Source organism: Bufo gargarizans, chromosome 8 (assembly GCF_014858855.1).
Source record: "Bufo gargarizans isolate SCDJY-AF-19 chromosome 8, ASM1485885v1, whole genome shotgun sequence".
NCBI classification, from domain to species: domain Eukaryota; kingdom Metazoa; phylum Chordata; class Amphibia; order Anura; family Bufonidae; genus Bufo; species Bufo gargarizans.
Window position 1 is genome coordinate 173,949,947 of NC_058087.1, and position 12,820 is coordinate 173,962,766.

General features: G+C 42.6%; 1 protein-coding gene across 1 annotated transcript in view; it reads left to right on the plus strand.

Moving 5' to 3' along the window:
* The window catches only part of BAIAP3 (BAI1 associated protein 3), a 164,128-nt gene that overhangs the window by 79,797 nt on the left and 71,511 nt on the right, over positions 1-12,820 (plus strand). Inside the window, exons 12-14 of the mRNA XM_044304069.1 lie at positions 5,895-5,987; positions 8,794-8,897; positions 10,107-10,224. Coding sequence (XP_044160004.1) covers positions 5,895-5,987; positions 8,794-8,897; positions 10,107-10,224 — 315 coding nt within the window. The remainder of the gene's footprint in view (positions 1-5,894; positions 5,988-8,793; positions 8,898-10,106; positions 10,225-12,820) is intronic.

Consider the following 12,820-nt stretch of genomic DNA (forward strand, 5'->3'; position numbering starts at 1 on the left):
AAGAGTCAGGAGCAGATTTCTGAAGGGTTTGGGGCTGCATTAGGAAGATTACTACTATGGGGGGTTCTTCTAACTTTCCATATTGTTGTTAGTCTCTATGTTTAAAGGTTATGTACACCTTTGGGGGCAATTTTTTTATCATTGCATTGTACTCATTTTGAGCTAAAAATAATTTCTTAAATTGGTCTTTATTAAAAATATGGTATCCTTTTTTCTGTACAGAGCTGACATGCTCTAGTAGCACCCTTTGGATTTTCAGTCTTTTCCGTCAGACCAGGAGCAGACGGACTCCTTATCTCTGCTCTCTGACATTATAAACACTCATTATAGCTCAGTTCTTATGATAAAGTAGCCTTAAATAAGTGTTTAGGACCTCTCAGTAGTTTAGAGATTAAGTTTATTAGATGACTGACATAAATTGAAAGTGAAAGTACCAGTCACACAGCTAGAAAATAGTTAACCCTTTGTGACAGAACAGCTCAATATTTTTTTTAAAAAAAGGCTAATCGAAAAAATGATTTTTAGCCGAAAATGAGTATCATGCAATCATAAAAAAAAAATGCCTCCAAGGAGGAAATAGCCTTTAAGTCCTTAACATTTTATTTAAATGGGTTATCACTATCTTGGATTTTTATGGCATGTCCATAGGAGACCTGTTGGGAAGACAGGGGTACCCCGACCCCTATTCCATTGGGAGAGGTAGCTGCATCCAGCACAGACTGAACGGAGAGGTGGTCACAATTGTTTGTCTCTTTACATAGCCCCTATAGACTTGAATGGAGAGAACCATATATGTGCCTGTTTTTTTACAGTCAATCAGACTACTGTTTGTCTTATCTTAAAATATGTCTTATTCATCCACATAAAACCTAACTTTTAATGTTACTTGTTATTAATCTTCTTATTGACCATTAAATTATGTCTGTTAAAACTATCAGTTGTGTCGCCTCTTTGTTTATTCATCAGCACTATTGTCTAAGGTGCTGTTATATATGTGGTTGGACGCTGGCAGCCGCACGCTGGCTCCAGACTCTCTTTCTGAAACATTTCCCTGCCTACCACATACCAGTAATACCTCTTCCTAACATATGGGCTTCACTTCTGTCCTAAAATGTCCCTCAAACACTACCCCCCAACATGTTTCCCCAGCTGCTCTGGCGTCTTCAGGAGATCGGGCAGCCCGTGTCTGGAGCCAGCGTGCGGCTACCAGCTTCCAACCACATTTATAACAGCACCTTAGACAATAGTGCTGATGAATAATATACTAACAAAGATAAGGCAAACAGTAGTCTGATTGATTGTAAATAATTGTCTAAAGCGCCTTTACATACAGTATGTCTGGGTCAAATTCATGTATTATATATATGTGTGCCTGATCACAGTTCCATTCAATCTGTGGCTGGTTGTGACCTCTGCTGATCACCTCATCTGGCAGAATGGGTGTCATTGGAACCCTTTTCTCCAAATATATGGGAGTCACAAAGGTAGGACATCCTATTAGATCTATCTAATCTATCTATCTTCTATCTACTTACGGTATCTATCTATCTATCTATCTATCACATATATATCTATCTTCTATCTAATATCGATCTACTCATCTATCTATCTCATGTTTATCTATCTAGTTTGCCTTTAATATAGACCTTTAGGTAGGAGACAATAAAGGGCCTGGATTACTGAAGATGCACCCAGTGGTAGAAGCTTGTGTTGCTAGGCAACTGCCATAGTTTATTCATTCTCCATCTAGCAAGAACAGAGTCTTACAAAAATTACTTGTAAGGGAATCCAAATCCTTGTAAGGGGAGTTATGATGTTTGCAGTCTTTGTTCTAAAAGCATAAAGTCTTCAGTCTAAAGCTGGCATTAGATTATTATTATTACTACCCACTTGACCATTTAGTATTTTTGCATTATCAGGAGCTTCTCTTTTCCATTTAACTTCATATTTTAAGAATTTTACCATAATTTTGCATGGTACCAGGTACTATACTCATGGTTGCAATTTCCATTCCTTTCCATTAGATGTAACTTCTCAGCCTATGTAAATGCTATGACTTTATCGGAAGCTACTGTTGCTATATATATATATATATATATATATATATGTAATTCCAATCCCACGTGCAGAACAATGTTTATTGTGGCTCACCAGAGTACCAGGGTTCCTCAGGAGACACTTGTGAACCCCAAAAGTTCAGCAGAAGACAACCACATTTAAGGTCTTTGTTATGGGATGATTCACAAATAACCTATAGACTTTTTTTTAATATTATTCTGTGTGTACAATGATAACAACAAATATTATATTAGGAGTGACCCCTCTGGTGGGTCCAAGTAAACCCAGGCCAACATACTGTAGATTGGAACCCCAGTTTATAGACCTAACAGTAAGACTATGTTCACACTGGAGTCAGAAGCTGCAACCAGAGTCCCCATCTGCAGCTCAGTCAGATTTGATGGGAAGAATAGTGGTGCATGAAGTGGAACCCAATGGACTCCAGCTGTAAGTTAGTGGGGCGAAGGGGTGGACTGGCCATAGACAAGGAAATTTCCCAGTGGACTGATGACTGGGGGGGCACCCAAGCCCTCTTTATGGCCACTGGCTGGGTACATAACGATCTGATGCTCTTAGCATTAATTAGTGTTGGAGCATCAGGTACTTATGCATCTGAACAGCAGGCACCCTCTTTAACTCAACTGTATCATCGTCCTCAGAACAGTGATACAGTTGATTACTGTGGTAGGGGTGGCAGTATTTAGTGCTGCACTGTGGTATTTGGTTCTGCTGCGGTGGTACGACGGTATTGCAGGCCCTGCCTACATCTGTTGTCCCTGCCTACTTGTGTTGCCCAGTCTTCTGTCATTTGGACTATCCTACAACTTGAGGCCACTTAAAAAAAATTCCAGGGCCACTTTAAGTTCCCAGTCCGCCTCTGGTGGGGCAGCATGGTATCCATTGTCCAACACATCTAGCTATGCATCATGGCACTACAGTTATCAGTGAAAACCATGATGCAAGTGTGAACACGGCGTATGTGAAAGCAGTCACCTCAATTGGTCAAATTGGCCACAAAATCATTCCCAATTGTATCTTGAAATGTGTTACATCATCCTATATGAAACCCCCCATGAAAATTAGGATGGAGCAGAATTGAGTCACCTCCTATTCTGTGTTTCCCTGGCATAGACAAGGTTTGCAAGAAATTCATTTAAGCGGAAATGTGAATAACAAATGTTAATCATCAGGCCAGGAAGACTGATTGATCACAGAAGGATCTGTCTTTTCCTGTGCAGCAATTTCCACCAGGATTGACAAGAAAATGGCTTCATTGTAAACATCAGTTCTTCGTGTTCATCTCAGGGGGTTACATGTCTGTTTAATTAAACCTCCCAAGCTTGTAAAAAAGAGACGTTGACGGTAGACCGCCATTATTAAAAGAGCCTTAGCTAAAGAGCAGGTCTCGCTTTCACTACAAAGATGTCACCACATTGCCGTGACAAACATATGGCACGTCCCCAAGGCTTAAAGTACATCACACAAGAACGGCAGCAGTGGTATTTAGACTCCTTTAAACATGTTCAACTCCTGTATTTTTCTTGTAACGGTGGCTCTAGAACAACATTCTACTTTTTATTTTCTTTCGCATGGAAAATCACACTGTGCAATTAAAATAATATGAAAATTCATTCCTGTTGGGGCAACTTGTAGACCTTGCCACCAACTGTTGCCTATTTTGCCAACTCATGGAGAAGGTAGGTTGGATTATAAATCATTTTATACCGGTACTACATCAGCTAGCATGTGCAGTATTGTAGATGATCGCTGGCCATTAGCAGCATCGTCTCCGCTGTGATATGATACTGTTGGACCAGATTTAGGTAAAACCGCTGTCTACACCTAGGACACAAACCACTGAGGCCACCGTGCAATGAAAAGCCAGAGCTCAGATTGGCCACCGTCCTCTATGCACAGGGTCAGGGGCATTTTATCACATTTATGGGCTCAGTTCAAATGTTTACTTAAGTGTGTTGCCCCTCCAACATTTTCCCTCTTATTTCTGAAAATTAAAAAGCCCTCTACCCAACTCTTCCTGATCCCTGCTTGATAGAAAGTAATGCAGAGGCAACACCTAAAGCAGGAAGTTATGCCACCATAACTTAGCCCAATGTTGGCACCCACAGACTCCCTTATATATTTTTACCTCAGGTGTCCCCCACAGTGCAAGTCAATGAGACCCCCCCCCCCCAAAGGGCTTGCCATAGATGCCTCCTGGATCACCAGTCACTAATGCCCCATAACCTATACAGTCTAGTTTTACCTCTTGTGCTCGACCAGGTTCCTTCATTAGGTTTTATTGCGCCACTATCTGTGACTTCTCCTCGCTTACACCAGGTCTAAAATTGTGGGTGTGGTGTGGACGGGGAAGGGGATGGGCCGTCAGTCCCGTCTCATTTACCATTCTCTACTCCTGTTTTATGCATCGAAAAAGGTCTAAATGTAAGACCGCTCAGAAGCTGTCTTACATTTAGAACTGTCACTGGATGCGCCAAAGTTATAACCGCCACCGCCAGCTTAGGGCTTTATTAGGACTGGTGTCTAAAAGGCCGGTCTTAATAAATGTGCCCCTATGTGCTGATTAATCTAATATTTTTATAAGTGTCTCTGATACAGAATTCAAAATCCTCTGCATAGTCATAGAGTTGACAGCATGGAACAACCACCAGAGGGAGCATAGACGCTTACTGAATACCAGTTATACATTGCCCTTAGCTCCCTCTAGTGGTGGCTACAAGCCATCAACATTTTATCATTTAAAGGGGTTGTGTCATCTAAAACGTTGATGGCATATCACTAGACTATGCTATCAAAGTCAGACAGGTGCGAGTCTCACCTCTAAGACCCGCTGCTCTTTGCTCACTTTAAGGGTCCCGTCCCTGGAGATAGGTACAGGTCCCAGAGGTGGGACCCGCACCTATCTGACATTGGTAGCGATATCCCACCAATGTCTAAGATGGTTTTGTGAAGGGAAGCTGGGACTTTGGAGCTTCATCCCCTATACAGATATCATATGAAACTAATCAGCACAGAATATTGATTCTTAAAATTGTATTACATGGGGTTAAAATTTGAACATTTCCTAAACTCTATACATTGGATTCCTGTTGGCAGAGCCCTGCTTTTTCAGTGGTGCCATGCTCTGAAAATGATATTATGCATGTTTTTACTCATGCCTGATCCTGTTGTTTCCACCAAGAGGTAAGTGGCAGCTGCACACCCCCTCGCTCGGTAGGAATGTATTATGCATGCTTGGCCAAGCTGAACATGCATAATGTTGGGGGGGGGGGGGGGGGGGGGCGGTCAGCCATGATGAATGCGGGATGGCAATTACCTACTGCATTTGCCTAGATTCCCCATTTATACAAATGTCATTAGTGTATACAGATCACATATTAGTCTAACCCGACATTTCGAAATGTTATTTTACCGAAAGAGGCCTTGACAATATGACAGATATCAGCAGCGGGTGTGAAGCTGTCATTTAAGCGTTCCTGAAAAGCATGTTAGAATAAACATTCATTAGAAAACAGAACTAATTTGTCTTTATCCGTGTCATTATGAAATATTTGTACAAGTACCCATGGCCCCTTGTCATGGTAGAGCGAGGAAAGAATGATTGATGCTACCGTACCAGCGCGTACGCTCCCGCTCCTTATCCGAGCTTGACTCGCGCATCTGCGGTTTGAATAATGCTCTAAGTGGTTTCATATAGGAGTTAAATGTCTGATCTCCTCATGTCTTCCTAGGAAGCAGGTCTCAGCTGTAATTCAATTGGGCAAATATTAAAACAAATAGCAGGGTATGAAATATGCGAATTAACAAATGTGTTTCAGAGGGACACGGTGCTGAGCAAGAAGGCATCTGGCGCAGTGATTCATGAAATGCTGCTAACCCAGCTGCTACAGTATGAACACAAGCAGACGAAGGTGAGCAGACATCCGCCTAATCGACACCATCTTTCTCCAGTTCTGATGTTTCTGGAGCAAAGCGACAGACACCGGTTTTATGATTCAATGCCTTTGGTTTGAACCTGTCATCCAGGCAGTAGTGATTGTCATTTGTGGTCATGCTTTCTTCTGCGCTCTCTCATTAGAAAAATAGCACATATTAAGAAACTATAAGTAGATACTTATATAATAAAAAAAATATATGGTTCTCGGGATATACAGTAATATTTTAAAGTCACTCCATGTATACAAGTTTGTGTTTTGGCTCTTTAACTTCTACTCTGTGTAGACGTTTAGCACTCGGAGAGTCTCACTCAACACTGTCAGACCATCAGTCAGACCAGGGAGAAGGGAGGCCCGCAGGGCTTTTCTCATCATACAATCAATGCACTGCTCCATTTGACACTTAGAATAATGCCATCTTCTTATGTAGCAGAGTATTTTTGGGGTCAGTCACCATGGCCTAGGCAGGGGTGTAGCTAAAAGCTCATGGGCCCTAGGGGAAGAGTTCAGCTTGCCCCCCCCCCCCCCCCCCTTCCCTCAGTGCTTTGTGGCCAGGGAAGCACAAACCTTTGTGCCGTCCAAGGCAAAAATTGAAACTGCACCCCCCACCATGCCAATTCTTGACCTTACCCCTTTTTCTCCAGCCAGAGGTGTAACTTGACCAGCATGCACTTTCTATAATACTGGTGTCTTCTTATGCAGCACAAGGGTCTTTGGGCCCCCTCAGGCTCCTGGGCCCAGTAGCAACTGCTACCTCTGCAACCCCTATAGCTACGCCCCTGGGCCTAGGTATACAAAACATAGCCAGCTAAACCCACTCAGACCTCAGGGCATGCCACGTGCACGGAGAGGCAGAGGAACATCCAAATGGTAAGAGGACATTCCAGCACAGCGAAACAATCCTGTGGGTTTCCTCCATTATTCTGACATATGCGAAAGACAGTACAGCATGTAATAAAGTAAACTAGAACCGCTTACGCGTTTCAGATGATTAAGGATGGTTTCCATCTGAAACGCATAAGCAGTTCTAGTTTACTGTATTACATGCTATACTCTCTTATGCGTATGTCAGTATAAAGGAAGATACACACAGGATTGTTTCCTTGTCCTGGACTGTTCTGCTACCACTGCCCCCCTATATACCTGCACCCCTGTTCCCCATACTTTAGTTGTCTGTTGGAATTGTTCCTTCCTCGTCTAGGACTATGGGTTAATATGGAAAAGCAGAGCAGTTGTAATTCATGTTCTAGCATAGTCACCAACACAGGCCATTCACTTGGTGCTCCGTCAGGATAATGATATCCTTATTCTGGCTAAGGCAAAAATGCATATGGCGCGTAGTCTTGGGGCCTTTGGTGGTGTAGTTATATGATTATCTAAGGGGACCTAATGGGTTAGTTGGCTTTTTAGGGCTTGAATTTCTCCAGCAGGGAACAGCGGCAAAATTGGTATTGTATCATGTTTCATTATAAGCTCCAATTGGCACATGAAATAAAATACTCTAGGTCAGGAAAACCCTTTTAAGTTTCACAAAACTGGTAAGTTCCCCTCCTTTAAAGACACCCCAATATTAACTGAAGCTGTGGTTTATACAGATCAAGCTGGACTCCCATTAATGGTGCCATATTTCAACACTAAGGGCAGAAGAGCCTCCTTCCCATCGCCCTTGGGGCAATACCCCATCCCCTACTTTGCTAAAATTCTATTGCTCTGGAGGGGACATTTCAAAAATGTTTATACGTACGTGATGTATCCAGTATCCATGTAAACGCACTTTGCATGAAGCCAACAGAATCCAAATAGCTCCAGGTCCACTGGAAGTATTACCCGCTCTATTAGATATTAGAATTTTGTTTGGCAAAGGCAGACATTGAAAAGTGATCCACACATTTCTAAGCCATGGAGCTCAGAGGGGATATCACAATGCCTCCCTTAGGATGTGAAGCTCACTTCAGGTGCATGTTGTAGAGCATTAAAAATTCAATTTTCCAGCTATTACACCATAACCATATTGCACTAGAAGCGCTTCCATAGGCTAAAAGGTGTTGTCTCACTTCAGCACATGCCATTTATTATGTAGACAAAGTTAAAAGGGTTATCCCATGAATAATGAAAAAATTTAATCATTCAAAATCCAATACATGCCAAAGTCTTTTTTGCTGCATCTGGTGGCTTCCATCTCCGTGAGCAGGACAGAGAAATAAGAAAAAGAGCAAACAGCAGGTGGCGCTATTATACAGATAGATCTCATCCAATAGCTCAGTGGCTGTAATCATTTTTTAAATACACGCAAATACAAAAGTGTTCAGATCCAGCTGCTGGTTTGAAAACTGTAGAATATTTTTCATGGGACCACCCCTTTAAAACAAGGCACTTCCTAATGTATTGTGCTTGTCCATATTGTCTCCTTTGCTGGATTGATTTATTTTTCTATCGTATTATACACTGCTCGTATCCAGGAGTTACGACCACCCTGGAATCTTGCAGTGGTGGTCGAGCTTGCACACTATAGGAAAATGAGCCAGCCTCTCTGGAGGCCGAGAGCATGGGAACGTTCATAGGCAAACATGTGCCGCAGCCCCTGTCCCGGATGGAAACGAGCCGTGTATAATGCAATGGAAAAATTAATCCAGCCAGCAACTGAGGCAATATGGACAATCACAATACATTAGGAAGTGCCTTGTATTAACTTTCTCTACATGATAAATGCCATCTGCTGAAGTGCGACAACCCCATTAATATTTTGGTAATTCAGTAATTTGCTGTCGCCGTTATGTTTTAGGTTGAATTTTGGAACTGGAAGGGGGAAGTGAGCAAGCATGCATACACCATAATGTCACACCATAGTATGCAGACTGACCTGTCCAGTCTACAACAGGCCATCCTGTAAGTACCATGTGATGATATAATAATGCTGTATATATTCCCTTCATATAGGGCTCCTGTCTGACCCGTGTCAAAGCAGAACTAGTGGGTACCATGGCATTCATTTAAATGGCCAAAAAATAAGAGGGTCGGGAGAAGGGAACCTCACTGAGCCAATTTGGTACTATATTTAGTAAAAGCAGTTATACAACTTTGCAAATTTGTCTGCAGCATCAAGTGTCTCCATGGTAACAGACTACAAACAAACACTGTGTGGTCTGATCCTGCACTCATACTCCCTTCCATTTGTCTCCTATTTTTTACATGCATATATTTAGTCAATTAGCAAGAATAGGACAACGGAACGGAGTAATGTACTGTATACTGGTGGAAGCTGATATATAGGAATGAAATACAGACTGGATGTACTGGCATACAAACCAGGAAGGGCGGGGTGGGTTCTATGAGACTGGATGTACTGGCATACAAACCAGGAGGGGCGGGGGGGTGCTATGACACTGAATGTACTGGCATACAAACCAGGAGGGGCAGGGGGGTGTTATAACACTGAATGTACTGGCATACAAACCAGGAGGGGGCGCTATGGCTTTTTTTACAAAGTAAAAGCTAAGTTTGGAAAAATCCATTTATGGGTGACACATTGGCATTGAGGTACACAGTAATTTAAGGACAGCTGCTGATCACATAGATTCCTTCTTTGAACATTTATTAAGTATATCTTGTCTCCGTTCCAAAGATCTTGTGTGGAGCTTTTATGAAAGTCATTGAATGACATCTAAAGGCAGTGAAAGAAAATGTCAGAGACCATTGATTCGCAGACTGCGGCGTTATGGGCAGAGCGCTGGCACATTTATCTAATCCTCTTTAAGAGCAAGCTGGATACTTATTGATCTGTGAACCTGAAGGGCTCTTACCGTCTGACACCATACAGGATTTTATTATTAGTCCTCAAACTACTTTCCTTTTATATCTGATGTTACTATGACTGAAGAATGGTGTAACGGGAAGAATTACTTGGAATCAGGTTGCAAGCGGAAATAACTGTATAATTAGGAGACAAACGGGATTGCTCTTTTATGGGGGGTCTGAAATAAGGATCGGTAGGCTTACTTTGTCAGACAGCGCCTCTCTTGTCCAAGTGTCCACAATAGCAACCAATGATTGTCAAGCTTTTACTGCAATGCACTGACCTTACTTTCTCCGGAAAAGAAAATGGCAGGCATTCAGCAAACACCACCAAGTGCACCCCCTGGACTACAGCTATCTGCTTGGACTTCTTAAGAACATCGAGGAACTGTGGGATCCTGCCTCATGTACTAGAGAATTGGTGAGAACTTGTATTATTCAGCCAGTTTATCTATATAATGTCTATCTATCAAAATAACTATCGATACTGCATAGATACGTGTGAAAGTGTTGAGCGAATCGAAGTGTTCGAAGTAGACTTCGATCCAAATTTCTGGGAAAATTTGATTTACCGCAAAGCCAAATTTCCTCATGCTTCGTGGTAACAAATCGATTTTCCCTGAAAAAAGGTAAAAAAATAATCATACTCACCTCATCCGCTTGAGCACGAAGAACCGGCCACCGCCATCTTAAATGAAGATCCTGCACAAAAACCAGTGCACTGTGACGTATGATGTCGCCACACCGGCTGACGCCATCATGCTCCGCACAAGAGTTTTCGCGCTGGATCTTCAATCAAGATGGTGGCGGCGGGCTCTTTCCGATCAAATGAATGAGGTAAGTATGCTTTCATTTATTTATTTATATTTTATACTTTAATACTAATGTCAGATGCCGCCATCAGCAATTAACGTGGCATGTAAGGGGTACAATAATGGGGAGCGGCGCAATCGCCGTTCCCTATCATTGCACCTACTACTTACAAAGAAATGAGCTTTTCGAATCGAATTTTCAAGAACTTCGCTCAACTAATGTGTAACGTTCTCAGACCAAAGCCAACTTCCAGTTACAAAGGACTCTACAGAGTTTAAAGGGGTGGCCTTATGAAGACCACCCCTGTACATGGACCCTATTATCATGGACTCCCCTCCATCAGCCGGAGCGGTTCCCGTTCTGTTGTATTCGAGCCATTGTTGCATCACATGGGCGGCTATTCATCTGAATGGTCGCCATTTGAGGTTAGTCACACGGCAGTGCCTGCTTTGTGAATGCACCAGTTAAGCTCCTGTAGCCTACAGCAGATGTATCCACAGGGCCTCGTTCTGTCTGTCTGGTGTCCATCGATACACCTTCTTGTCATGCTGTATGGAATAGCACCATCGACTGTACTATTCCATACAGAGCCATCCCACAAGAAACGTACAAGGTATCTGTATACCTCTCACATATGTCTCCAACATACACCCAACACTAAAGTTCCTCTGCATTTACCTGTAGTAACAAAATTTTCCTTTGTAGGTTTTATCAGGTTTTTAGTATTAGATATCTCTGGGGAGTGACAAAGGGGTTTCTACTCTATAGAGCTTTTTTATTCTGGAAATTAGTAATGGTCTGGGATCACCACCTTCACCAATGAGATCTTCTCACATGGATATAATGGGGCACAGAAATAGGGAAAGGGGAGAAGCCAAACACCCCTAGCAGCAGTTGATCTCTCCCGAGAACAAAAGGATCGGGCAGCTGAAATCCAACGACCTGATCCTAATATCCCCCAGCACCTGCTGTGGGGGAAGAGTCGGGAAGCCCCCATACACATTAGATGGATGATCGTCCCTGCCAAAATCAATGGGCTCAGCTGCCATTTATCTAAGGCTTCTGCTGGCCAGTCTATGATATCATGTCTGCAGTATTGGCCAGCGGCAATACCAACAAGTTCTCCAGCAGCAGAAATTTGATTTGTGTCTTTTTTTTGGGGAGGGGGGGGGGGAGTTCACAGCCAAATCACACATGTTTCTGAAGCGTCACGTATTTGGTCCACAGTCATGCAGAGCATGACTGGAATCTCAATATGTCGATTTATCCCCTGCCAGGGCTATATTACTTTGATGTAGTTTGTTTTTCTTCCTTCTCTCAACTATTTGGCCAGAAAAAGAACAATGTGGTCTGAACGGGAAAGGCGGCAGAATTGATTATACTTTATTATATCACTCTTAGATTTTCCCCTTTTTAGTAATTAGGGCTCATTGAGAGAGGAGATGGAAAACCTTGAGAAAAGCAGCACATTTAATTATCAAAATAGAAGCTTCTACATTCAGTGTTGTAATTCAGTTAGGTTTCATGGACCAAAAATTTAGCTGTTTTGCTGTTTCATCTTGTACCTGTAATTAAATGTATTACATAAATTTGATCAGAAAATATTATAAAGCAGGAAAGTAGTAACAGACTTAAGCTAGCTATATACCTTCAGTAGAACTGGCTATACACCTTCAGTAGCACTGGCTATACACCTTCAGTAGTGCTGCTATATACCTTCAGAAGCCCTGGCTTTACACCTACAGTAGCACTGGCTATACACCTTCAGTAGTGCTGGCTATACACCTTCAGTAGCGCTGGCTATATACCTTCAGTAGCGCTGGCTATATACCTTCAGAGGCCGTGGATATACACCTACAGTAGCACTGGCTATACACCTTCAGTAGCGCTGGCTATATACCTTCAGTAGCGCTGGCTATATACCTTCAGAAGCCGTGGCTATACACCTACAGTAGCACTGGCTATACACCTTCAGTAGCGCTGGCTATACACCTACAGTAGTGCTGGCTATACACCTTCAGTAGCGCTGGCTATACACCTACAGTAGCACTGGCTATACACCTTCAGTAGCGCTGGCTATATACCTTCAGTAGCGCTGGCTATATACCTTCAGAAGCCGTGGCTATACACCTACAGTAGTGCTGGCTATACACCTTCAGTAGTGCTGGCTATAAACCTACAGTAGTGCTGGCTATACACCTTCA